At 42.8% G+C, this 26,398-nt stretch overlaps 1 protein-coding gene across 1 annotated transcript in view; it reads right to left on the bottom strand.

Annotated features, from left to right (window-relative positions):
- Positions 1 to 251: 251 nt before the first annotated feature.
- Positions 252 to 26,398, bottom strand: part of ATP9A (ATPase phospholipid transporting 9A (putative)) — a 64,342-nt gene continuing 38,195 nt past the window's right edge. Inside the window, exons 15-28 of the mRNA XM_064168009.1 lie at positions 24,686 to 24,847; positions 18,167 to 18,259; positions 17,251 to 17,334; positions 16,220 to 16,390; positions 14,112 to 14,210; positions 13,738 to 13,827; positions 13,486 to 13,630; positions 12,702 to 12,766; positions 11,758 to 11,913; positions 10,365 to 10,429; positions 9,373 to 9,481; positions 8,029 to 8,086; positions 5,925 to 6,128; positions 252 to 4,867 (exon numbers count right to left, since the gene is read on the bottom strand). Coding sequence (XP_064024079.1) covers positions 4,731 to 4,867; positions 5,925 to 6,128; positions 8,029 to 8,086; positions 9,373 to 9,481; positions 10,365 to 10,429; positions 11,758 to 11,913; positions 12,702 to 12,766; positions 13,486 to 13,630; positions 13,738 to 13,827; positions 14,112 to 14,210; positions 16,220 to 16,390; positions 17,251 to 17,334; positions 18,167 to 18,259; positions 24,686 to 24,847 — 1,638 coding nt within the window. The 3' untranslated portion in view covers positions 252 to 4,730. The remainder of the gene's footprint in view (positions 4,868 to 5,924; positions 6,129 to 8,028; positions 8,087 to 9,372; positions 9,482 to 10,364; positions 10,430 to 11,757; positions 11,914 to 12,701; positions 12,767 to 13,485; positions 13,631 to 13,737; positions 13,828 to 14,111; positions 14,211 to 16,219; positions 16,391 to 17,250; positions 17,335 to 18,166; positions 18,260 to 24,685; positions 24,848 to 26,398) is intronic.

Below are 26,398 nucleotides of genomic sequence, written 5' to 3' on the forward strand. Positions count from 1 at the left end.
AATATAGCTTCATCTTACTTCCAAGCTGCCTGAGCTAGGCTGGTAAACTCCAATAGTGGTGGTGAGGAATCTCTTAACCCATCACACAGGTATACATGGATCAGCAGAAAGTACTGACCATTTCTCACATGTGTATTTCCCACATTGTGACAAGTTAAAGGGCCACAGCATACCTCACAGTTCTGTCTAAACACACCATGGACTGATCACACCAGGACTAACTCGGGTGCATCATACAAGGTGTATGTGGATGAAGTAAAGAAGTTGCATAAAATTTATTTTTCCACCTTGTTTTACAACATTCCCTTTTAAGGTTGAACACATCTGCAACATGTAACTTCACAGAACAATAAATAACTGGCATTGGTATTTCTCTTGAACCAAGAGTATTTACACAGCTTTTAACTAGATGACAGGTACAAAACATCGGCATCACAGTAAATATCACTTTGACACCAGAATCCATTTCCCCAATTAAAAATTAAATTAACACTTATTTTAACAATTTAAACAATTAAAAATGTTCTCAAAGGCATAGAAGTACACAAGTTGTAGTAGGCAGTAGTAATGGACCATATTGGCAAAGCTGTAGAACCCAGGATCTCACATAAATCAAAGAGATGGCTACTTATGAAATAACTGATAATAAAATAAGTGCCCATCCAGCTCACACTGAAGATTTTAGTGGGTGCTGGACTGGTCCCAGCAACTGTGGAGATGAGTCAAACCCCACCTGAACAGTGGTGTTTAAAGATCTTGCAACTGTGAGCTCCATGCAGCAGCTGTTCACATACCTGATTTAGAGCACTGCTTGTGCAAATCAAGGATTTATGGAGCATCATATGGTGCAGCAGCTTCCTTCAAAAGACAAAGCCAAAAGGTAAGCTTTAGAGACTCAAACATCTGACTCTGGGGCTCCCTGACAAACTTAGCTCAACTACAGCAACACTTTCCTCAGTGGTTGCAGAGGATGAAGAAGGGTTGTCACAGCATTTAACTCTGCCAGTTCAGACCACCAACAAACACCTTTAGTACTCTCAGTTTTGTCCAGCTGTAGCTCTCAGCACATAGCTGTCAACACTGAGGGGACACCAAGGACATCACTCATCACTCCTTGGGCCAGTTCTGATAATGCTCTGCACAGATTTAAGCTGCTGCTGTTGAATAAAGACTGTTGCATTTCAATCACACTGTGAACTAAGCAAAGCAAATGTTTGCAAAGATTAATGGGACAAGCTCTAAGGAGAGAATAAAACCAGCAGTAAAGACAAAGAGCACAAACCTAAAAAAAGAAGACACACCTGGAATTACTGCAGAGATGCAAAAAGAGCACGTCACAAAACTTCCACATTAACTAAGCACCACTGCAGCACAGCACTGAGTGTTGGCTTCCCTGAAGCAGCCACGGGAAGCAGGAGCACACTGTGGGACGTACACCACTACCCTACGGCTTGGAGCACAGTCCCAAAGCACACGAGTTAGATGAACTGCTACAGTACATAAACCAGAACAAAATAAAGGAAGACCACTAAGGCTACAAGCAATATACTACATACAAGGAAACAATGCCTCACTTCCAATAAGCACAAACTATGAGCATAGTAGAGGAAAAGGCTTAAATTTCCAGCAGAGAATCCCTTTATTCAAATCTACAGTAAGTATGGGAATGGGCATTAAACTTTGCTTTTATAAACAACTCTTTAAAATAACTTAAGAGAAATAGATTGCAGACATAAAGTGCTAAACTTGCAAAATACAACAATCACTCCTCTTTCCTGCTGTTGGTTAGATGGCAGTTTGACTTTTCAGACTGATTTAAAGAAATGCAGGGTATAGCCAGGCAGAAATTGCTTCCTGGATTTACAACCTTGTGCAAAAACACTAGCTGCAAAGGAACGTAATTCACACCCCAAACACAGCTATAGATTGCTACCAATTCCACTAAATGGGGCTTCTTTATTAAAGTTATGAATCAATAAATGTAACCAAAATCACAAGCCCTTCCCTTTCTTGGCATAAGCTAATATTTTGCAAATATGGTCCACTCAGTGTAAACTGTATTGACTTGAGGAAACAGTGAATCCTACCATAATATTTACACCCAGTAGCATGGCACTGTTATTCTTGCAGGACATTTAACTACTAATACACACTAGATAGGGTCAGGGCTTTACAAAGGTGGCTTCTGCGATGTGTTTGCCAACGGACAGGAGGGACCTGACTTCTCAGTCACATGAAGTGGCCAAAAGAAACTCTTGGTTCTTCTACTTACATCTACTCAAATCGAATGCTGGCTGGGGACTCCAGAACACCTGCATGGCAGACACTATCCAGGAGCTGTAGCAAGTCATGATAAAGACAACATTAAGTATCTTTTTGGCAAAGTGGCATAATTCACACAAGGCTGTCAGCCCAACTCCCCCACAAATGGGCTGTTCAGAGACTGCTTTTGTTCTGCAAGACAAATCACTGAGAAGGCTGGACTTCTAAGGCCTTTCCCAACATGAGCATGCTTGTCAAATACATAGAAATGTCCACTACTGTTATTTTCAGGAAAAAAAAAATTGAAAGGATAAAGGCAAATGTTTGAAGTAATATGAAAAGTTCCATATTAAGAACTAGCTTTGCTTGGCCAGTTGGTTGTTTCTGAAGGTGGCTGCTATGTATCAGGACTTCAGACAAGAGCCTTGTCAGAAGAGAGGCACAAAAGAAAAAGCAGTGAGCTAAATTAAAGAAGTTTGCTCTTCTCATTCTTGAAGGATTTTGAAACATGATTTTCCAAATTAAGAGGGTTTTCCCTGCATGAAATAACAACAAGGTCACAGGAGCCTGTACCTTCCTCTCACTTTGAGCCACGTGCGTTATGAAGCGCATCCAATTTTTCTCTACATCTCCTGGAGCTTGCTTCTCCTCCTCTTTGATATTTACTCTCAGGAACTGAGACCAAGGCAGGCAGGTCAGGTTGTGCAAAACATTCCCCAGAGCAATTACCACACATCAACCACACAAGCCACTGCTATCCTAGATCTGAAAACTGAAGATGTACCACCATGGGTCAACAGAGACTCCCAGCTCTTTGAAAACAGCACTCGCATTTTCCCTTCATTTTCACACCAGATCTTTCAATGCATCATTGTTCTGCTTGCGACAGTGGAATGCCTGTAGCAATGGCAACTGAAGCTGGCAGTCCATTAAAGAGCTTCGGCACGGCACAGAAACAACCAGGGAGCTTCTGCTCCTCACATCAGTGTGGCTGTCCTGACCTGGAAGGGCTGCCTTGAAAGAGAAGGGAGCTCAAGGTCTGGGCTCTGCCATTCCTGGTCCCTGTGAGCGACTGACCAGTAACAGCACCAAGCAGTGACAGCTCTGACTATGTTTTTTATGATGTGGGAATGAGTCAGCAAGCAATGGATTTAGCAAAGTCATTGGATGAGGATGGCCACCACTAAAAGCTTATCCATGTCTGATGCAGGGACCCAACCATAAAAGGTTCCCATAACTCTCTGTCCTTCTCCTGAGCAGCTTAAGCACATGTTGCTCTCCTGACACTATTATAATGTGGCCCAAAGCTTATTAGAAAAAAGAACTGAGTTTAATGTTTGAAAACTAAAAATAAATGCATACCTTTGGTTCTGCACATGAGCCTAATACCTTCAGGTGACTCCCACTCCTGTGAATCAAGTTTGGTTTTCAGAGCAAATCAAGTGCAAGGTTCTCAAAAACTGCCTCTCTGCAGAAGAGTGTCATGAACGACATCCACCTAGGAGTGCCTCAGCTTATTTGCAGCTCATCCTCACAGTTTCACCCTAACAGGAAACAGATTTTGTGTAGCTGTGAGGAGTAGCAGCTCTGTGACCTCTCCTTTCAGTCTCCAAGGATTCAAAACACATCTGCCACATTGTGTACAGAACAGTGCGAGTCTCTTCTCACATTGTCGACACATTTCAAGTTTGATCAACTTCAAATTTCTTTCCCCAAAATGATTTGCTTTACTTTCAATCATTTTCCCCTATGCAAATAAATACAGAGTAAAGCCATCACGTCACCAGTTCCTTTTAACAGGAAGCACAAAAGCTAAACAAAACTGAATTTCTTCATTTTTCTCTCTATTTATCAACGATTGGATACCTCCAAATTCACTAGGGTGAGCACACTGCAACTGAAGGAAAATCTCAAACATGCTCAGATTCTCCAGTGTGTGTAGATCCGACAAGCTGGAGCCCCATTATGGAAACAGCATGCTATAAATCAGCAATCAGCTGTCAGCAGTGTAGTGCATCACCTACAATAAGGGATTTCCAAGATGTAAAAATAACGTAACTACTTGGATGGAAAAGATAAATAACTTAAAACAACATAACAATGCAAAGAACAGCACAGATACTTTAAAAAGTAACTTAAATTTGTCACGTGTAAGTTCCTAGGTCAGTTAGCAGCTTTCAGATACTTTCAACCACGCATAAGAAACCATCAGCATCGCAGTTAAGCTGAACAAAAGTGACAGGAACTTGATGAAGTAACAAGTGCCTCCACCCACAAAAAAAACTCCCTTTTATCATGAGGTTTCCATTCACGGCAGTTGTGAAGTCTTGTTCAATAAAGCAGCATGTAATAGAGATTACCACATGATCCTTATGCAAATATTGGATGTATTCATTATAGGAACAACTACATGATTCTGCCTCCCAGCCATGTGCAATGTTTGTCTCTGGTGAGTGAGGACAGCAGCCCTACGATGTAAGCTTCGAATAGCTTGGGGGAGAAAACCTTCGTCTCAGGTACTTCAGGACGTAGAGGGGGAGGCAGCTCACCAGGGTGATGACTGTGACTTTCCACAAGAATGATAAAGTTGCAATGAAGTAAACATCTGTTAGAAACGAAAGAGAACAAAGTCAATGAAGATGGGAAATGCCTTCTGGGAAAAGGTGCAGAAAAGCAAACTGATCTACCAACACGTCTTAATCTGCTGCACCACCTCCACATTCAAGTTCAAAGCTCATACAAGACCTGGTTCCTCACTATTCTGCCCTTCCACAAAAGATGCAGCTTTCTGCACAGCACACTTCAGTAAGGCATGCAACCAAATGCCCACATATATTCCATCAGAAATAGGGCAACACCAAGCTTCCTTTAAATGGACTCCTTGTCCTCTGGACCTGGGAAGTGCCCCTGCTACTTTGCTGGTAGTCCAGCAAATACATCTTGACTGAGATCTCAACAGGATCTTTACAAAAATAGCTGAAGCACAGTTAAAAATGGAGCCAGTATGCCCACATGCAAGAGATACAGATGTAGCCCATTGGGAAGACATCCCCATTGTTTTCAGAGCAAAGAGCTTTATGGAAGAAGTAGTGACACCTTGTGGTTCCTGAACAAACCCTATGGATTTGACACTTAAAACTACTGAGGAAAAGTCTGAGATTCCTCACCCTTTTTTTCTTTATCCAGGGGAATGGATTAGTTCTGTTTCAGACAACTGGAAAAAAACCCAAAATCAAACCCACAAGAGCAGGACTCCAATGAAGCAGATAAAATAACCTAAATTTCATTAGGCAACTTCTTCACCCAGTTAAGAGATGAAGTCTTTCAAACCAACAAGAGACTTAGACTCAAGTTCAGTTCAGTTTCCACTTAGACACAAAGACCACCATTACATGGCACAGCTGATATGGGGAGTTCTGAAAGTATGGATGAGATTCATCAGGCAGCACACAGTCTGCTCACCACCTTTACCTCCTCTACCATTTGCTACTGGAAAGAACCACAAATATCATTCAAGTGCCTTTCAATGAAATGCAGCTTAATTTGGTCACTCTAATTACTGTTAGGTCCATCAACAGCCTTTCAGCTTAATTCAGCTTTTTAGTGTTCTGCTGCTATTCAGGACATAAACTAACTGATTGGAGAAAGGTATTTAACCTTACCAATAAACTCATGTAAGAAGACCAGAGAAGCTATGTAGCAGGAGAGACTGAGAAGCTCAGCCACTATCATGAGCCAGTGCCACGTCTGGATTGTCAGTGCCACCATCAGTAACTCTGTGAGGATCAAGGACGTGAAGGAAATGGCAACAATGTGGACAAATTCAGATTCAAAGAGGAGGAGTGCTCCATACATGATGATGCTCCCTGCAAGGGAATGGAATACTTGGGTATTTTATTCAAACACCAGTCTAAGCTTTAAAACCCACTGCTAGGACTTGGAAAGGCTGAAACATAGTCACGTCTTGAAACTGTTTTTCATGGAACCTGATAAATATAATGACAATGAATCAGTTACTATTTAGGAGACATAACTGATGAGAAGATAGGGAAAAGTTACAGCAGAGGTGCCCAGACTTTTATGACAGTCTATCATATTCACAGACACATGGAGATAGGAAATTAGCACACACTGTTTTGGCAACTGGAGATTTCTAACATCACAAAACTCCTCTATCCTCCCAGAAAAGTAGTTGGTCACTACTCAGAAGCTAGAAGATATCAAATACTTCTAAAACCTATTGCATTGCCTCAGTGTCCAGATGGAAGCAAGGTGCTGAAAAGCTCAATGGATACAATTTAGCCTCTCTTTGCATTATTTTAGCCACTCTACATTTTCCCCTAAGAGAAGGGCCCATGAAAGCTCTGTTAATGATGCATTGTTTCGTGCTCCTATTCTGGCTGGCCAGAGAATGCTCACAACGCCCCGCACGGCCACCTGCACAAATAACTCATGTTAACAGCATGAGTAATCTGCACCAACATCCATCACACTAGGCTAGCTTTGGAAGAGAAAACCTTCAAGTGACTAGAGCTTGAGCCACAACGTTCAAATCCAGCTGTGAACCTTCCAAAACTCAGGACTGTTCAAGTGTTCAGTCAGGCTCATCTCTGCTAGCAACTAACCCCATTGTTTGGCTTGCTGTTTTCTAGTTATTTAGCACATCAGGAGTGAAGTCACTTTAACCAAATACTGTAACCAGATAGTGGTCTTAGCTCAAGAAATCTTTCCCTCAATGCATCACTCTCTGGCTTTAGCTTTCCACCACTGGTGAGTTCTCAGTAAATGCCTTAGCTTTGCCATCACAGTTACACAGCAGCAGACAACCATCATTGCTGTCACAGGGTTTTACCATGCTAGATGTCAGAAGGTAATGATAGTAGAGCATTTATATTCTTGTATTTACTTCTTAATGAGGATGGTAACATCAATTAGATGAGTAAGGATTATCTGCTTATTTTGGCACACTGGTCCTGGCTGTTGTTGACAAAGGGGTTTTGGAAAACAACACACTGTCACAGACTCATTTTGGCACATCAGCTTTATAGCTCCTGTGTCATTCACATGTTTCCATGATTCCTTGATTAACACTTACAGAAAATATTTGAGTTTGAGGTTACTTGGTAAAAAAAGACAAAAATGAAACAAAAGACCTTCTTAGACATAAACCCCAATTACTACATCCACTCTTGGAAAACAGATGCACTGCAATTAAGGCATTTGCTTCACTGTTTTCACAGCCTCATTGGAGTCGATGACATATGGCGAACAACCTCAGCCCTACTCTAGTCCTTCATTACAAATGGCTATGAATTAACCAGAACTACTGCCACATCTAACAGGGTTTAGATAAAACAAAGCTACAGATTCTGTACTTTGCATGATGACTCAACCTGTATAACCTATAGGTTTGAGAGCCTTTATAAGAAAGCAAGCTCAAGTCTACAGATGGAGCAATTAAAGCATCAGAAGGAACATGTACACAGTTACAAAGGATGGACCAAATAAGCTCAGTCACTGCCAATGTTTTGGCTTAGATAATCCGCTCCTCTGACAACATTACCAATATTTTCTGTGACCAAAAAAAAACAAAACCCCAAACCAAACAACCAACCAAGCCTTAAAAAAATAATAATTATCTGTTATCCCAAGGATGCATTGCCAAATTCACTTCATGCCATCCTTAACTTCTGGCAAGTTACAAGAAGTTAGCCATTCTTCTCTCACTCAAACATCTGAAGACACAAGCAGAAGTTGATTTCTTACCTTGATAGATGCTTATTAAGACCCATATTAAAAATGTTTTGTATGACAATGGTCGTCCCTAGGAGGGGAAAGGAAAACAAAAAGATAAAATTCCACTGGGATATTCTTTCATGAACATTCACTTGCAGATCAACCCATCAATTAATAAAAGAAAATTTGAAGGTGATTTGGAAAGAAAACAAAACAAATCAAGTAACCCCGAGGCACTGTCTCTTTGCTCTCATTTTTCATGACCCATGAAGGAGGCTTGAGACTGTGGAAGCTCACTGCTTGCACAGCACCATAGAGCCTCATCCTCACTGCACACACAATTAATTCAGTGCAAAGTCGTCTCCTGAGGTTAGTCATTGTACTATGAAATATAAGATGTGTGTATACACATGAATACATTATCTTTCTAGACACACACACACACAAATCAGCATCTTATTGAAGGCAAGTAGGGTTTAAAAAACAAAAAGCATCTCCAGCCAACACAGCTATACCAGTACAACCCCCCCCACTATGTTTAGACCAGGCCTAAGGATGGTTGGAGAATTAGTGGTTTAAGACATAAGAGACAACATACAAGTGAAACCAGATGGAGACTTAGTCAGGCTGCTGGAAAAACAGGCTTTGCTTCTGAGAGTATCTGTTTAACAGAAATCCTTGAGGGAAAGGATCTGTTGAATAGTCAGTCCACCCTTTCCTTCAATTAAGAAAGATGTTCCCAGTCTGCATACCCCAGTTATTAAAAAAAATTATCCATGAGAAAAAATTTCAAATAAAAAACAACCCCCAAAAAGAACCAGAGACAAAATTTATCTTCCTGATGTTCTACACTGGATAGACCAAAAACAGTGTTTTTTGTCTGAAGAGAAGGACCTGACTTTCATGCTAAAGCTGCCAAGAAATGGCACAGCAACCAAATCTTTAGGTTCCTTTAGATCATTCTCAAGGCAAATTTCTATTCAAGAAACGATGTGATAACCTCCTCCCTCCATCAGAGGAGCATATCCCTTCTTCCCATCCTCTTTTTCTGGCTTCAGTGTCTTGCCAAATCCCCCACAATTTCTCTTTCCCCTTCATTTTGGAACAGATCAGTAATATTAAATCCTTAGAATTTCCCACAGAATGGAACTTCTATTTCCCCAGCCGTTTCTAATAAATTGCATCTCATGTAGCATTCAATAACAAACTGCCAGGAAATCTGCTTGTATCTGTTACTTCAAACTTGCCTTTAAAACAATTCTGCTTGATAAAGTTCTGTATCTACTAATAATATACTTGACTTTATGCATTTAGAGTTTCACACCAGGACAAGGATCTTGCTTTGAACCAAAAACAAACAAGAGTCTCCCGCACCTTAAGAAGGTCTTTGTAGAGCTCTGGGTACAACATTGCAACTTCAGATTTAACATCCTTGTCCAGCACTAGAGAAAACACTGGAAACATTGTGTAAATTGTGGAGTACCTGGAAGGAGGTAGAAGATCAGTAAATTAACTAAGGTGTAGATGAGCAGACAAACACTAGTCTTCAGGAAGGAAATGCAGTATTCTGGAAGTACACTACATACATACAGAACCTTGCAAATGGAACATGAAGTTTTTGCATGTTAAAAACCCCTGCAGAATCTATTTTCTGAATGGCTTTTGATTAGAAACACTCATAAAGAGGTGTTCAAGTGTTGCAAGCAGTGTTACAGGCTTATTAATGCAGCCAAGGACAGACATGTCTCCACTCCGTAGTTTGCTCTACAGTTCAGGTTTGATCCTGTTTGCTTCAGAAGGCAATGGAGATGAATTTGAAGTTCCTTTTTCAATTGTGTATTAGAAAGTCTATAAAGTCACAGAATTGCAAGTGTAATTCCAGGATGTTTTAGACAGGAACTGTCTGGGGGGGGGTTCCAGTTCCAACTGGGGCTTGAAAGATAATCTTTAAGGTCCCTCCCAGACCAAACTATTCTATGAATCTATGATTCCTCCTGGGGAAGAGGTTTGGCTTGTCTTTCCTCCCTTGTCAGAAACTGGGCAGTGGCTCTCACTGCTGCACAGGCATCAGAGCATAATGACAGCCCCTCTGCTTTTAAATAGGGACACAGGAGCAGCTCCTGAAGGATGGCTTACTTCTCATGCTCCGAAGTGACAAACTGTCCTTTGGAAAGGTTTCTAGTGTTTGCACTGCCTCAGTGGCATTGCTCAGTGCAGAGGAGCAGAAAGAGGACAAAGATCACACCCATCTTCTGAAGAGGTCTTGTGAAACAGAGTTGAGATGACCATGCCTTGCATGTTAATTAGCCTAAATCTATTAATTATGCAGAGGCTTTACACACTCCTAATAAAAAGTGAACTCTTACCCAATGATGAGGAAGCCTTGGTAGAGAGGAACTGAAGCAAAGTAAAATACTGACGAGAAAACAGCCTAGAAAAGGGAAGAAAAGAAAGCTCTTCAGGCATTAAGATACTGCAGCAAAAGCAACACCTTAAAAAACCACTCTGTTCAAACTGGAATGTAGCTGTGGTGGGCTCACCAAATTCCTGAAATGAAGATGGAAGAACGTAATGTCAACCCTTTTTATTCCTATGCAAACCTTGGATGAAAGTTCTGTTTAACAGCAAACACTGGAGAGTTGGACTTGGAAATCTTTTTGTAATACAATTCCACAGAAAAGAACATAGTTTCCTCCAAAGCCCACTGGTTTAATCAAAGCCATCCAGATGTTGTGATGGACAGGTGCATATTTATTTATGCCTGGATGATGCCCTCACCATGTAAAAAGAGTTAAGACTCAACAACACAAACTCCAGAGAGTTCAAGATTCATTTTGGTGGTTTTTTTTTTTTTGGTCCAAAGTTACAGGTTTGTTTTCTGTTCTTGTTTTTAGCTGTGGAGAAAGACAGACTGCCCCTGACTTTGAACTTTCTGTGTCTGCAAATCCCTCTCCCATGGGAGAGGGCAGGATCAGCCTACTGAAAAACACCAAGCATCTTACTCAAAAAACACTTTGTGTTTTTTGGGAATATATGGTGCAGAAATGCAACTCCCAAAGAGCAACCTCTGTCCTTAACTGTAACCTTCACTCAAGTGACCACTGCTAAGGAGGGAATTTGGCTTATGAACTCTTAAAAATCACTTTCAACTCTCCTTTCCAACTGGCATTCCTGTTACACTGAGGCTCTGCATGCAACCAATGTAAATTCTGTGTAAATCAAACCTGTTTCTGAGGTTCCACTTCAAATGGAGAGGAACAAATCACCCCAACATTGCTGCAGCAAGCTGCTGCGTCAATACAGCACAGCTTCTCTGAACATTCCAGAGCATGCCAAACTGAGCTTCTGGTAGCCTCACCAGGGTCTGAGCCAGGTCCTCTTCAGCTGATTAAGTAAGGCCTTTGAATGTCAAGACCAAAGTTAAAACACATCTGAAAATTGATGCACTTATTCAGTTGAAGCCTTGAGCAATATTCTCAGCTTCAGATTTTCAGTACTTCCTAACATTACCTAGTGAGAGCTACGACATGCTGCATGGCAGCAGTATTTTTTTAAGGCAGAATACTGTTTGTCCATTTTGGAAGAAATTGCTGATGTTTGCTCAACAGCAGGAACTTTCCTATGTGTTTTCATCAAAGTAACAACCTCACATGAAAATTTTCAGGAGAAGCAATAGTTGCATCTAGCGGAACATAGAACCTTTAGGCTTTAATTGGCTTTTTCACCTCTCCATTGGATAAACCCTCTGGACCCTTTTACCTGCATTGTACTGATGCACAAGCTCCGGTGGATTACAAACTGACTGAGTGCTGCAGACCTTTTGTAACTGTTCCTTCCATGCACCATTAGCAAACGACCCAGGTGTTTAAACTGAGTGATAGAGAAATCGGCTGCAAGTGATGCCTGTTTTCCTTCCTGTGTAAACAGCAAGGGAAAGCACAGTGAGATCACCTCATTATTGGAAACAAAGAAATATATTATTATTGTTATGATTTAGTTAGCACTGCCAGAATTTCCAAGAAAATTTACAATCTATTTGGTGGGAGAGAGGGTTGCCTCAGCATTTCTGCCTTCCACCGTGGCCTTTAAGCAAAGAGCACAAATATGAGGAGAATTCCCATTTGAACCCTGGCCTCCAGTACTAAGCAGTCCTCTAGATTATGATTCACAACATGCATGTTAATGTGGCACTCCTATCAAGTCAGTTTCGAACACAAGTTTTCAGTCTCAGAAGTTCACTCAGCTTTAATGTTCTGGCTCACTGCAAGCACTTCCCACTGCCGCCAAATCCACTCTTGCTGCTCCAAGCATCTCCACACGCAGGAACCAGAGTTCCAACCCCAGAGTTTGCTTTCTAAACTAACATAAACAGTGCTTAATTGCACGTGCAGGTATACGTTATCAGAGTCATTTTAACGCCAGCAGCTGGAGCACCTAAACATGATTAAAAACCCTCGAACTAACCATGATGGTCCAAATTCTGGGAATCAATCCAGAACCAAATAATGAACCTGCACTTTGCTACTTGGTAGTCTTTTCGTAGCCACATTACTTTTCATGACAAAGCTCTTGGTCTGATGATTACTCTTGTGAAAGCTTCCTTCTTTCTAGAGAAAATCCTTCTGAGGATTCATTTCAGAGTTACTTGCAATCTAGCTTTTGAATTGCCATAGGAAGTCTCTTTAAACATGAAGTAATCTCACCTTTCCTTCAACCCCAACACCACAGTCAGCCTCCTGAATCATGCTAACATCATTCCCTCCATCACCTGCAGGTCAGATAAATGACATCAGTAGTTAAGCAACCAAGACAAACCCATCAAAGAAATCTACACCAGACAGTAATGCTAGAGGAGACATTTAACGCTATCAATAAAAGCAGGATTTTAAAGAGAAACCATCAATCTCCTTCTCCTTCTCAGTTTCCTTCTCTGGAGACTTTAAAAACCTGCCTGGACACATTCCTATGCAAACTACCCTAGGTGATCCTGCTTTGGCAGGGGAGTTGGACTGGGTCTCTGGACGTCCCTTCCAACCTCTAAGGTTCTGTGATTCTGTGAATCTAAATTATTCCAAAGATTTGTTGGTTTTTGTAGAATCACAGAATGCAGGAGGTTGGAGGAGACCTCCAAAGACCACTGAGTACAAACCCCTGCAAAGCATTTTTTAGTAGACCCACAGGTCACTGACTGGTTTATCTGACTTGGAGGTACACTGCTATAGCTGCAGTGCTGAAATAAAGCTCACAGATTAACAATGGCACCTCACCTGGTGAAGGCCAAGCTCTGTTTTGCAAAGATACCACCCCAAATACTTAATGAGTATTTTGTCACTGAAACTTCTACATGCAAAATGTCATCTTCTCTATCATCCCACAAAACCTCCACTTTATGAACTGAGTATTCCAGGTGTTATGACATGAGACTGTTCACTCAAAAGAAGCAGCAGTAAAGACACCATCCTACATGGGCACTACTGAGTCCCTTACCTACTGCACAGGTGAGCTTGCCAGTCCTCTCCTGGAGCAATCGCACGATCTGAGCTTTCTGCGTCGGAGCGCATCTGCAGCACACAACAGCAGGGCACTGGCAAGCCAGCTCCATGAATTCATACTCATAGTATTTGAGACACACCTAATTTACAGAGATCAGAAGCGTCACCGATGTTTGTGCTATGAGAGTTTCTTTTACAGGAATCCAATCTGGCCACAGTGCAACGGCCAGAGGCATTTGGAGCCTACCTCCAGCGAGTCGCCAGAAATAACAAGAGCACAGTCGTGTTTCCGGCGGAAGGCGTTCAGCTCTAGGTGAGCTTCTCCACGGTTAGTCACCTGGGGGAAAAGACAGCAACCGAGGAAGGGTTTGCCTCTTTGGGGTGGAAAAAAAACAGCAAATGAGCCTCAGAGGGAGCAGAAGTTCTACAGACTAAGTTGTCATGTAGAGAACACAGCCAGACTACATAGAGAAAATAATGATGGGATAGAAAGCTGGGTCAAAATAATGAAAATATTCTGGGTCTACTGCTGGAAAACAGTTGTGACCTCAGCACCTCTCCTGTCCCAGAATTTGGGGTCCCAAGTAAATTGTGAGAGAGGAGTGTGAGGGCGTTACTCACTAGTCTGAATATGTGGATGTCCTGTGTCCGTGTCACCAAATGTGCATTCTTGGCTGTACACGTGGCTGTCTCCAACTTATCCCCTGTCAGCATCCACACCTAAAATCCAAAGATGTAATGTATTAAATACAAAACTTAACAACCACGTCTGCAGGACATCTGAAGCACCACCTGCCAGTTCAGGCATCTAACAGGACTGCTAGAATACATACACATACACAAATTAGCTTTTGGAGTTTGTGGGTTTCTTTAAAGCCCTGTTTTAAAACATAACATGAAAATTCTCACAGATGAAAGAAAGCAAAGCTTTTAAAGAGGCTAAGAAGTTACAAACTATATATAATATTTTTTTCCCCACCTGCATTACTTCAAGATTCTGCTGCTAAAGCCACGAAAAGCAAGCTAAAGAATGTGCATGCATGTGTTAATGTGTCCCACCCCAGCTATTTCTTGTACGCTGAAATGAGCGGGCTCTGCCACAGAAAGATTCCTCATGGCCCTGCCTGAAATGTGGATGATGCAACTGGGGTTAGCTCACTGCTGATGTGTGCGTCTGGAACAGACTAACTTGGTTGGGCTTTTTTTTTAAGATTAAAAAAAAAAAAAAAGAAAATACACTGCTCCTTTTATTTTGTGCTGGTGAGAGGGGGAGTTAGAAAGCAATGTCAGCAGCAATGTACCCTCTTATAATCTGGCAGGGAATTCCCTCGACGTCCTAAGTAGAGTGGAGTTTGTTGGGGTTTTTTTTCTACTGCTGTTTTTATTCTTTCAAGACAGACATTGCCCGAGAATATTTAACTAAACTCAAAAAAAACCCCAACCCAAACAAAACACCAACAAACCAAACAAACAACCAACACCCACCCCCGAAAAAAAACCAAACCAAAACCACCCCCAACCAACCAAAAACCAGAACAAGCCTCCAAAACACACAAAGACACAATAATTTGTTTAATAATCTCAGATTGAAAGAGATTTGCTCTTAACAAGATGGTCCCTGCAATGAATTACCAAACTGCCTTCACTCTTGATTTACGCCTCACACGCAGCACCCTGAGGAGCATACCATTGCAGGGAGTGCTCAGCAGCACTGCACTCGCTGTGCGAGGACATGCTCCACACCCTGACACTGACTCCAGCCAAGGTGAAGAGAAAAAATGAAACCACGTTGGAAGAACTGGCAAGGACCAAGCCGTATGGGGAGAAAGCCACGGTGCTGCTAAGAAGCTCTGATTCTGCTGGCCTCACTGCTTAAGTCCCTTCTCCAAATAGGGATGGCTCCAAGCAGAGAGCATTTTTGGAAGCTCAGTCCCAAGCCTTGAATTCCATTTCCTACCCAAACCCCAAAAACATATCCCTACTTTAGATTCACAACATAGCTCAAGAGTTTTTGTTCACTTGGCTACTCAAAGCACAGAACCTACGCTCAGAACCTTTTGCATAATTTTCTTACCCAAATCTGAATATTAATTTTTGCCCTTCCTCCTTTTCCGAGTCCAGGACCTGACTGAGAAGTTTTCAAGTAAAGAAACTAAGCAGGCATGACAGCGGTTCCCACACCGCTGAGCAGCACAGCTCAGGCTGTAGGCGTCTGAGTCTTAGACCCAGAGCCCAGGACGCTGGCTAAGAGTCCACTTCGTGATTCTCGTGGCTCAGGCTCCCTCTAGTGGCCACTGGGCGCATGGACGTGCGCAACTTCAGCCTCAGCACCGGAGCTCATCCAGAGACCAAACACATCCAAACCAGTCTTGTTTCATGTGACTTTCTGAAAGAATCAACCGCCCAGAAGCTTTCTGCAGCTACCCCTCCTGCCTACACACTCCGTTCCCCTCCAGAAGGAGCCAGAGTGTATCAGGGGACAAAAAGCACAAAAGATGACATGATTCCATGTGTTTAGTTAACATTTACTACTTCCAGCATGTTCTGTTCCCACAGTGATGTTTAAAAATCACTAGCCAGCCCCACTGTGCCAACTCACAAAAGGCACCTGGTGAAACATTTCCCTTGATAGGCCCCCAGACTGCCTTAATGTACTGTCTGTAGGACATTGTCACATAGTCCAGAGGGTCTATGTGTTCCTGTTAGGAGTAACAAGAAGTTAGGCAGACCTTAATGCCAGCATTTCTCAGGGTCTCCAGAGTGGGTCTGACGTCTGTCTGCAGCTGGTCCTCCACACCAGTGAGACACAGCAGCTCCATCTCCATCTCCAGGCTCTCGATGACTGTGGCTACCTTCAGGGAGCGGTCATGTACACTTAGCTTTGCCTGGACATAGCGTGCCTGGGGACAGAGCAGACACAGCCACAGTCACTTCTGCAGCCAGCCCAACATTTTGTGGCATGCAGGGCTGACCAGCACAACAGTCATCCAATTAACCTCTTTCTCTTGACTACCTTTCAGGGATGCCTCCAGTAACAGCTGGGAAATGTGAGGCAAACACAGAATAAGGTGGAAAACATCTCAGAAGTTGCTGCTGTTTAGTCCCTGTCCTGGTCCAGCTGGGCAGCATGGTGCACAGCATGTCCTTGTGAACACAACTGCACAGCAGCTGAAGTGACACCTGCAGAGACACCCTTGTGCCACAGGTCCAGCCAAGGTTTCTGCAACTAACACACCTACAATTGATGGCAACAGAGAATCCCAAGCATTTCCACTGTCTCATCTCTGCATTTAACTTCAGAGTTTGCCTCCAGAGTTTGCCTGCCTGGGCTAAGCAAACGAGTGCTGTGTCTGTAGAGACCTAACACACCCCAGGCATGAAGCCTGTGTCTCCATGGAGCCTGGCTGGATTATATTCTGGTTGTTTGTAGTTTCTCTGGATGTCGGAATGCAACAATAAGAATTAAAGGCCAACACACTTCCCCACACAAACACAACTTATCTAGCAAATGATGAATATTTGCAGAACTTAAAACCACAAAAGATTGTGAGGCAGGATTCAGGAACTGTTTTGGAGGGACCTGGCTGGGATCCAGTTTCAGACATACCACTTAAAAAGCAACTCTGATTAAAAGAACAGCAAGACACTGAAGAATGACAATTCCAGCAAACAGAGCAGGGAGATGAGAGGCAGCACTATCATGAGAGTTCTGTGAGAATCACTTCAGCAACTGTTTGTTTAAAAACAAAGAAAAACTTACTTCAAAGTCTTGATACTGCTCTTCTGTCAGAGACTTCTTGGCTACAACAAGAACCCTCAGGCCTTCGCGAGCCATGTTACCACACTGGAAAGAAGCACCACGTTGTAAACCATAAATGGCATTTCAAGTAAGATGATTTATGCACAGCATTCAGAGATGGCAATGTAAGATAGCAGGTTAAGAAAATAACTGTCCCATTTGAGCAACCCCTGTGAGTCTCTAACATCTGATAAAGTGCATGATAAACCCAAGAGGGGGGGGGGAAAAAGGGAGATCCGCAATGGTTTGTAATCTATCCCAGCAATCAAACCCAAAAATGTCCTCTCTGTTGTACCAGTGTGGCAGAAACAACCCCATTGATCTTATTTTCTCTGCCACTAAAATGATACAAGCCTTTGATTTGTAGACCTCACATCTTTGGCCACCAACTCTTTAAAATAAGACCCAAGGTATTGTTGTTTCTTTGAACACCAGGTTTTTGGGGTGGGGAGAATCAGTTAACCGAAGCTACTGCTATGAACTTTCTGTTAACATTACAGCTAATCTGACAAACATATCCTAGCACAAAGCTGTTAAATGTAGTTTTGAAATTAGACCTTTCAGTCTAAAAGAAATCCAAGCACAGGATTAAGCCCAGGAAAAGCTGGTGACCGCCTGTGGCAATCAGTTTTGAACAAAATCCATTTTATTTAGAGGACTTATTCTGCAGGAAGCATGTTCATCTGACTTCCCTGTTTCTGCACATATATTTGACTGAAGACTAACCCAGTTAATTGTCAAGATCAGTGATCTTCTGGCTCTCATGTTTTAGCAGTTACATCCACCCTGCCACATGGACAAGATTTGTCACGTGTTGCCCTACAAGAAAAGCACTGGCATGAGGAACCCTCTGTCTGCAGGAAAGATGGCCCCATACCTCCTCCTCCAGCCAGTCATTGTACTGCACGATCCCAGCCATCACCACATCGGCCCCCTTCATGTAGAAAGTGATCTCTCCTGTTGATTCATCCTGCAGATAAACAGAAAGACTGTCTAAGCTTAGCCAGCATCTTCACATTTGGGGTGGCCTCAGCACATCAGTCACAAAAATCTCTGCACTAAGTCAGGCTGAAGGTTCACCTGGCTTAGCATCTTGAGGCCAAAAGGAGATGCTTACTCAGTTACAACTTGATTACTTGTAGCATGAGTTAATGCTTTAGACAAGGATGATCAGCTTTTTAATCAGCAAAGTGTGAGTTCCATGCAGACACCTCCTCAATCCTGACTGCATCTGCCTTTGGAATAACTTTTAGCCCTCACCCTGAAAATTCATTTTGTGTTTATTCAAAACAAGAAAACAAATGAACAAATCTTAAGAGAGTAAAAAATCACTTTACTTTAGCCCCTCTGTTACACTATATGCCATAAGAATAATTAAAGATTAGGCTTGCTGCAGAAAGGTTAGATTGCTGCCTGTCTTATCTGATCCAAGTAATTTGTAGGCTGCAAGCAAAGCATATTTACATTACCACAAATTAAAAAATCCCTTCTAACCAGGCAGATACCTAAGGAGGTCACAGCTATTAGCATCACAAGCTAATGGAAACCCTGGCAATTTCCTCAAAGGAGACAAAACAATGAGTAAGGAACAAACTGCTCTGTAAACCAAGAGAGCCACCAGGGATAGGAAGAAAATAAACTTAACACGCAATACCAAAAAGCCCAGGAAGGTCTGGAAATAGACAGCTGTGAATGAAGGGGGAAAAGAACTTAAGAGGAGGGAGGGGGAAATTAAACAAGACTACAGTGAAGTTTTTCATTCTCACACTATCTAATACAGGTCAGTCTGTTCTGCCATGACAGAAATTAGTGGTGAAGGTTCTCACACAAAGAGTTTTGAGTTGGTAAAAGCTTATTATCTGGTGGCACTGGCAAAAAAAGAGTTTTTCACAGCAGAAAAAAAAAAACAAACCATACCATACCAAACCAACCAACAAAACCCAAACAAGAAATCAAAACCAAAAACCAAACCCATATCTAGCACCTGATATGTATATTACAAATGCAGAGAAGCAAGAGTACTTGCTAGAGAAATTAAGAAGTAGCCAAGGATAACAGAGCTCTTTTACTGAGCTTTTTTTGCTAAGCTTTTGGAGCTATTAACAAGGAAGATCCTCACAATTAAGCTTAAGCATGATTTCAATGTCCTGAAACATCCAGCCTTCACATACTGATATCCACACATTTCACATCCCCAAAGCAAAATGCCTGTCAACTAGAATCTGCTTAAATAAACCACAACACTTTTGACGGTAGCCAAAAGGTAAAGGTTTATCTATTAAATTATTTGATTTAAAAGTGTCTAACAACATCTCTGTAGGAAACTGAATAAAGGCTCCACTTCCCGTGCTACAGAACTGGTTTAAGATAGTTTAGAGGTTTTGTCCAATATAAATACTGTATCAGCTATCTCCCTGCATTAGTCATTTCCTCTCACTGAGTTCAGTAGGAGGTTAGTGCGTTCTCATATTATGGCAAGATCACACTATAAATCTACACAGAGATTTGCCAGTTACATTGTTTTGGAGAGGCATCTTTTTCCACCGTGGTCTGACACTCTGGCCACAGTTCAAAGGCTTCTTTCAATTCCAGATATGACAATAGCACTATCTTTGCTTTATAACAAAGATCGTTCCACATGGGTAAGGGGGGGGGGGAAAATGCAAAGGAAAAGAAGAATGGAAAATATTGTGGTCGGGCAAACAGGTTTTCTTTCAATGAGAAAGATAAGATAGTAAACAGTACAGTGAGGAGTGGCTGCTATGGTAGAACAAGACTTCCTAGAACTGAAATAATCAGCTACAGAAATGACAGTTGAGCACCAGTAAACAAGCACATACTGCAAAAATATCCCAAACGAGGCAACATCTGCTACTTGTTTTAAATATTAACTACTACTTTATTTACTGAAAGTTATGTGTTGAAGCAGAACTTTTTATGGGAGCCAGGATCAGCAGAGGAGACGGGTGCCTCTGCCAAGGACCTCGGTAACAGCATTACTGGGCTGGACACATGAATCACTTGCCGAAACTCAATAGCCAGATGGTACAGAAAGCCTGGCAAGGTGATCACAATGGCTCCTGCTAGCTGGAAAAAAATGCAGTTTATAGGAATGGGCATTATCTGTATAGCTGAGCAGAAAATATCACCATTTGAATTCTATTCACTGTAATCCTGTGTGCAGCTTCATTCTGCAGTTTTCCCCTCCCGACCACTCCTCCCCAAGTGCTCATTTTTGTCTGTTGTCTTCTGAATACTTCAGGCTACCTTCCTACTCCTTGGTTTTTTTGTCAACAGGCAGGACAGTTTTAGAAGATATACTGAAGAGGTAAACACCTGGCAAGTCGTGGATGGTATCCAAATGGAGCTGCCCACACATGCATACATATTTGTTTAATAACATTTTACTTGGCAGCTGCCTATTTATAAGCTTTTTAAATCAAAATCCTGCTTGAAGATGTTATTTTGGAGCACACAGGGACATGGCCTATTAATGCCCAGGCAGCTGCTATCTGCTACTCAAATCTTGCTTCTGCACAGGGTACAGAAGGAGCTGATCTCAGTGGCTGAGCAGCAACTCAGTGATTGCAAAATAAAGACATTCAATTAACAAGCCCAAGAGTGGAGTCAATGCTTTTATTAACAGCCTTTAGTCAGGATCTGGGCCTGATGTTGCTCCCACTGACCACAAGCAGGAGTTTTGCTGACTTTGGCAGCAGCAATGTTCTACAGACAGAAGTCCAAAATAGAAATCTTTTTTTCTGCCTGATAGGGAAGAATATAGATAACAGATAATATAAAAGGAATAAGCTTCAAATCAAAGAAAAAATAAAAAGAGAACTCTTCCTATTAGAGGAGAACACTTCAGGGTATCCACTTCTGTGATGAGCATATAAACACAATTTAATGAAGCATGTCCTGGCTTCAATGCTTAGCCCACTTCTTATACCTCACAGAACAGCATCATGTAACAAATTTGCACGTAGAGCAAGCAATGGGGAAGGAAGGCATTTAGTCCTCCCTCTTTTATTGCTAATCTTTTTTTTATTCTGGGTTTTGGAAAGGTTGCCTGAAGTCTCCACATCATTCTCACTGAAAAAAATACTTAATCTGAAGAATTTACACAAACATGCATTATACTTGTTGCAACCACCCTATGCACCCTGAGACATCTGTGGGACTGCAACTGTGTACTTCAATGGCATTTGGTCAGATCTTTAGAGTCACAGAACTGACACTGATTACTTTGTGCAAGCTCAGCCCGTCAGCCCACTTCAACTAACATTCCTGCCTCTGGGCATGTTTTAATATCCTAATGCCTGGAACAACCTGACATACAAATTTGTCTTATCCTACCATCTTACTGTGGCATGTGATTCAGAACTTAAAAACAGTTACTCGAGCAAAAGGAGAGCCAGGTCCAAAATACTCAGGTAGGATACAAACAACACAGCCATTTGCATGAGCTTTAATGGTTTTCAATCTGCATTAAACACAGCTTTTCCTTCATGGGATTGTAAAAATTATCTGCAAATCCATCTTTGTCACCAAATCTCTTGTCAACAGGAATACTAAAGTTCTCCAGAATCTTTTGTTGTTGTTGTTCACTGCAGCCATTTCATTGCTCCATTTTATATTATCCTTTCAAAGTGCTGTATTTGACAGGGGCTGTGCTCTTCCAGTGGTTCAGAGAAACTGAGATCTAGGAGATTATGAAACATCAGCCATTAAAGCAGACCAAATGAATCTGCTGACAATGAGGCCCACGTATGCAATACCCATCCTGACTGCTTCTAACTCAAAACAAAGGCTGCTCCTCCTGCTGCTGCAACTTAAAATACAGAAGATAATTTTACACCCTATTTCCAGATACTCCAAAATAAGCATGCAGCAACTCAGTTTCACCACAAAGTAAACAGAAGGTGAAAAAGAAGGCAAAAGGAAAAACAATGAGGAAAACCCTACCAATCTTACCTATTCTCCCCACCCTAAACTACAAGGCTGCAGATCCCACGAAGTGACAAAACAAAGCATATCTTGCACTGGATTACAGGTTTCATATTCATACTTTAGATTACTGGTATCAATTATCTGTCTAAGCTAAAAGTAATAAGGATGATGTAATTATCTCAAAATAAAAATATTCAGACTGATTCACTTTGCTTGCTTCACAAGCAAACAGAAGCAACTTATCATAGAATCAGTCAGGCTGGAAGGGACCACAAGGATTATCTAGTTCCAAGCCCCCTGCCATGGGCAGGGACACCTTACCCTAGCTCAGCCTGGCCAGAGCCTCATCCAACCTGGCCTTAAACACCTCCAGGGATGGGGCCTCAACTGCCTCCTTGGGCAACCCATTCCAGGATCTCCCCACTCTCATGGTGAAGAACTTCCTCTTCACGTCCAGTCTGAACTACCCTTCTCCAGCTTTGCTCCACTGCCCCTAGTCCTGTCACTACCTGTTAGCCTAAAAAAGTCTCTCAGCTTTTCTGTAGGCCCCCTTCAGACACTGAAAGGCCACAATAAGGTGGACTCAGAGCCTCCTCTTCTCCAGACAGAACTTCCTATAGCTGTATTTGTTCATCTTACTAACACTGATTTTTTTAGCGCTGACTTGAAAATTAATGGCAACAACTCTCAACTGTTTTTAACACCCACATTTCTTTTTTTTTTTTTTCCAGGTAGTATTTTTTCTGAGAGTCCAATCTTATATTGTATTTGTAGATAAAACCCCCCACGTCATGGGTGCAGTTTCAGCTGGGCACGTATTTAGCGTATGCAGGGCTTGCTGCTGCTGATAAAGGTACTTGCACAAATGCAGCCTTTTACCTTAACTCAGCTATTTTTAAAACCCTGTTCATGACACTGTTCTCAGCATGGCTGTGGGATCTGGCAAAAAGCTAAAAAAAAAACCCCAAACCAAACAACACTCAACAAAAGCACCAAACAAACAAATGAAAAATATCCCCCAAACCCAGATAAATAAAACCAAACAGAACCCCAAAATGAAACCAACAAACCCAAACCAAACAAGCAAAACCAACCACACAAAAAACCAACCTCCACAGCTTCAGGTAGCTGCAGTTCCTGTCTCCTGTAGTCATGTTATTACCATGGGGTCTGAGAAGACTTTCAAAGCCTGGCAGACTGCTAGGAAGCACTTCCACAAAACCACCAACAATACCCTCAAGTTATTTGTTGTGGCAATTGGACCAGGACCCCCTTCCTTCTCTCCACTTGCTGCCATCTCCATTAGCCCCTGTTATACCACCACAGCTGCTTTGGAGATGCAGTGTAAGCTGGACCTGGGAACCTGCTTGGGTTCCTGCTCCTGGCTGACCCCAAAGGTAGGGAAAGCTCTTGTGAACTAGGTCAAGTCATACATAGCCTCAAGTCCATGACACAGCCTCTCCAGCTCCGACAGCATGACCATGGCATGGACATGACTGTAAGGACAGGACCTTACAGTCAGATGAAAACAATACCAGTGAGGCTTCCCCAAAACACTGCTGGTATCTGCTCCCCTGGAGAGAGGAGTCCTGGTCTTACTGGGCTCCTCTTCCTCCTCACTATCAGTCACTGGGGCACAGGACACTAAAGTTGAGTCCACAGGTAACTGTGGCGATTTCCTTTGCTGGCAGTGCTGGATTCAAGACTTGCTGAAAAAACAGCCCTACCCAAGAGACACCTCTGCTGATATCAAAGCTCCTGAGCTTTCTTTCTGCACACGCATCCAAAGCACTCAGATTCCAGCTCTCAAATGTCTCAGCAGTCACTCCTATGTCTCTTTCTACCCTGCATACTCATAGCAAAAATCCTCTCCCAGCCTTCTGCAGATTCCCCAGGGCTACTGATTCCACAGAGGGAAACGCTTGAGCTGTCTCTCCCAGCACCATCCTGGAGCCCCTGCTATATTAGTGAGGTGTTACTTCCAGAGATGATGGCAGTGTGGTCTCACAGCCTGGCTGCACACTCATCCCCAAGTGACACTGTCCCCAGCGCTGTGTGCACAAGCTAGGCAGTGAGCTGTATGGCAGAAACACTTCAGAGCACTGAGTGGGAGGGAGCAGCTGGAAGAAGTTGGAGCTGCAGAGGACACATGCATCCCCACTGCCTGAGGCTTAGGCTCCATTGTTTTGAGCAAGGAACCAACATCAATAAGCTAAAGATGTCTCAGGGCACTTACAGCCAACTATGGGCATGAGAAAGGAAGCAGCAGTAAAGTAAACCAACCTGGCAGCGAGATGCTATTAGCTCAAAACAGGCCCAGCGCACAGCCTGAGCTAGCAGAGACTGCAGAACTGTGCTGGGAAGAGCAGCGAATGTGGTCTCCGTGATCCACGATGCCTCGGCAGGAGATTCCCAAGGACAGGAAAACTCCCCCGAAGACACTTACCCGAACGATGATCCCCATGCGCTTGCTCTCGTAAGTGAAGGGGAAGATCTGCAGGATGGTGAAGTTCAGGATGTGGCCGCCAGGTGTCCTCAGCTGCACGGAGGACTGGTCTCTGCCCACCAGCGTCAAACCCACGCTCTCGGTCCACTGCACCAGGGCCACCTGAGAGAAGACGGCCACGGTGAGGGCAGCCAGCCCACGCCACAGCTCCCCTGAGGAACAGCACAGAGGAAGGGGCTGCGGGTGGGGGCTGCAAAGACGTGCGTGAGTCAATAGCGCCACAGAATGGAGCTGTTCCCACATGCAGGTGCTGCTGTATGGCTCTATCTAGTGGGCTTCTCCTCAAGTCAGCAGCTCACTTACCAGGGCAGACCAGCCCCTGCTCGCTTCAGCCGCCAGGCTGTCCTGGACTCTCAGCAGCAGGAGCTTCATTCTCTGCCCTCCACTGTCACATCGTGAAAGCTCTACAGCAAGGGCAGACACAAGGACCCTCTGCCCAGGCACAGAGTGCCCAAACCTCCCTTGGGCACAGGAGGTAAACCTCCTTACAAACACTCTTTGAATGTGCTGATCCTCAGCTTCTGTTTGTGAAACCAAGACATGACAACGATGCAGTCAGCCTGGACTTACAGTATCGGAGCCAGAAACACTGATGCAGAGCACATTAAAGATTCGTATCGATAAAGCCAGCAAAGAAAACGAGCTCTGTGTTGTACTCTGTTCTGTACTAACAGTTCACCACCAACGTTCAGCCTCTATACTGATCAGCAAGACAGATGAAGGCTGGCTCACAGACCCCTCTTACCAGAGAGCCCCTGATCACCAAACATTACCAAAAAAACTCCAAGTAAACACAAAAACTCCAAACTTTTCAAGCTACACATCAGAACTCACTTAATTGGGCTTACATGAGTATCATTTTGATTGCAGCTTCTAGTATTTAAGGACCTACAACACTAAATCCTTTACAAGTTTTCACTAGATTACAGACAGAGCCGCAACAGAAGACCAAAGTCTTCATTTTGCTGCCCTGATGATCCCTCCAGAATTCCCACCTCAGCTGACACATCCATCTAAGAATGAGCCTGCTGAGATATGGGACTTTAATTCTAGAAGCTGTCTCGGCAGTAATGGATGGGAGCAGCAGCTGACATGAGCCCATATATCACTGGCCTCCAGAAAGGATCAAGGGATACTTTCTCCAAACAGACATGAAATACTGGAAGTACTTTACAGTGACATTTTCAAAGGCACGAGTGCGCTGAGCACATGGTTGCTGCTGACTTGAAGGTTATTTATTTCTTGTGCCTTGCAGGTTTTGCCTTTACTGCCTTAAGTGACCACACATATCTTAAACAAAAACAGAATGTAGTTTGGTAAATCACATGCACAAGATACAGATGAAAACGAAACCCAAATACTTGCACTGAATCAAGGTTTAACTAGATGAATCGATACAACTGGGTCTAACTAGGGGATCTTTTGTGAACTTGCCTCCCTTTCATCCACAGTTAGGCTTAAAAGACAGCCTAAAATAAGGCTACTTTATGAAAGGAGAAGTTTAAGTCACCAGGTGAAAACACAGTAATTAGTTGAGTTGGCTTTACCTTGAAAGTCCTTTATATCAACTTGGACCAATATTTGATTGAATATTAGCAAGTTTTTGCAGGCACAGTCACAAAGATTACAGCAAATCAAAGGCTCTTGATAATC

Source organism: Pogoniulus pusillus, chromosome 29, assembly GCF_015220805.1.
Source record: "Pogoniulus pusillus isolate bPogPus1 chromosome 29, bPogPus1.pri, whole genome shotgun sequence".
Taxonomy (NCBI): Eukaryota; Metazoa; Chordata; class Aves; order Piciformes; family Lybiidae; genus Pogoniulus; species Pogoniulus pusillus.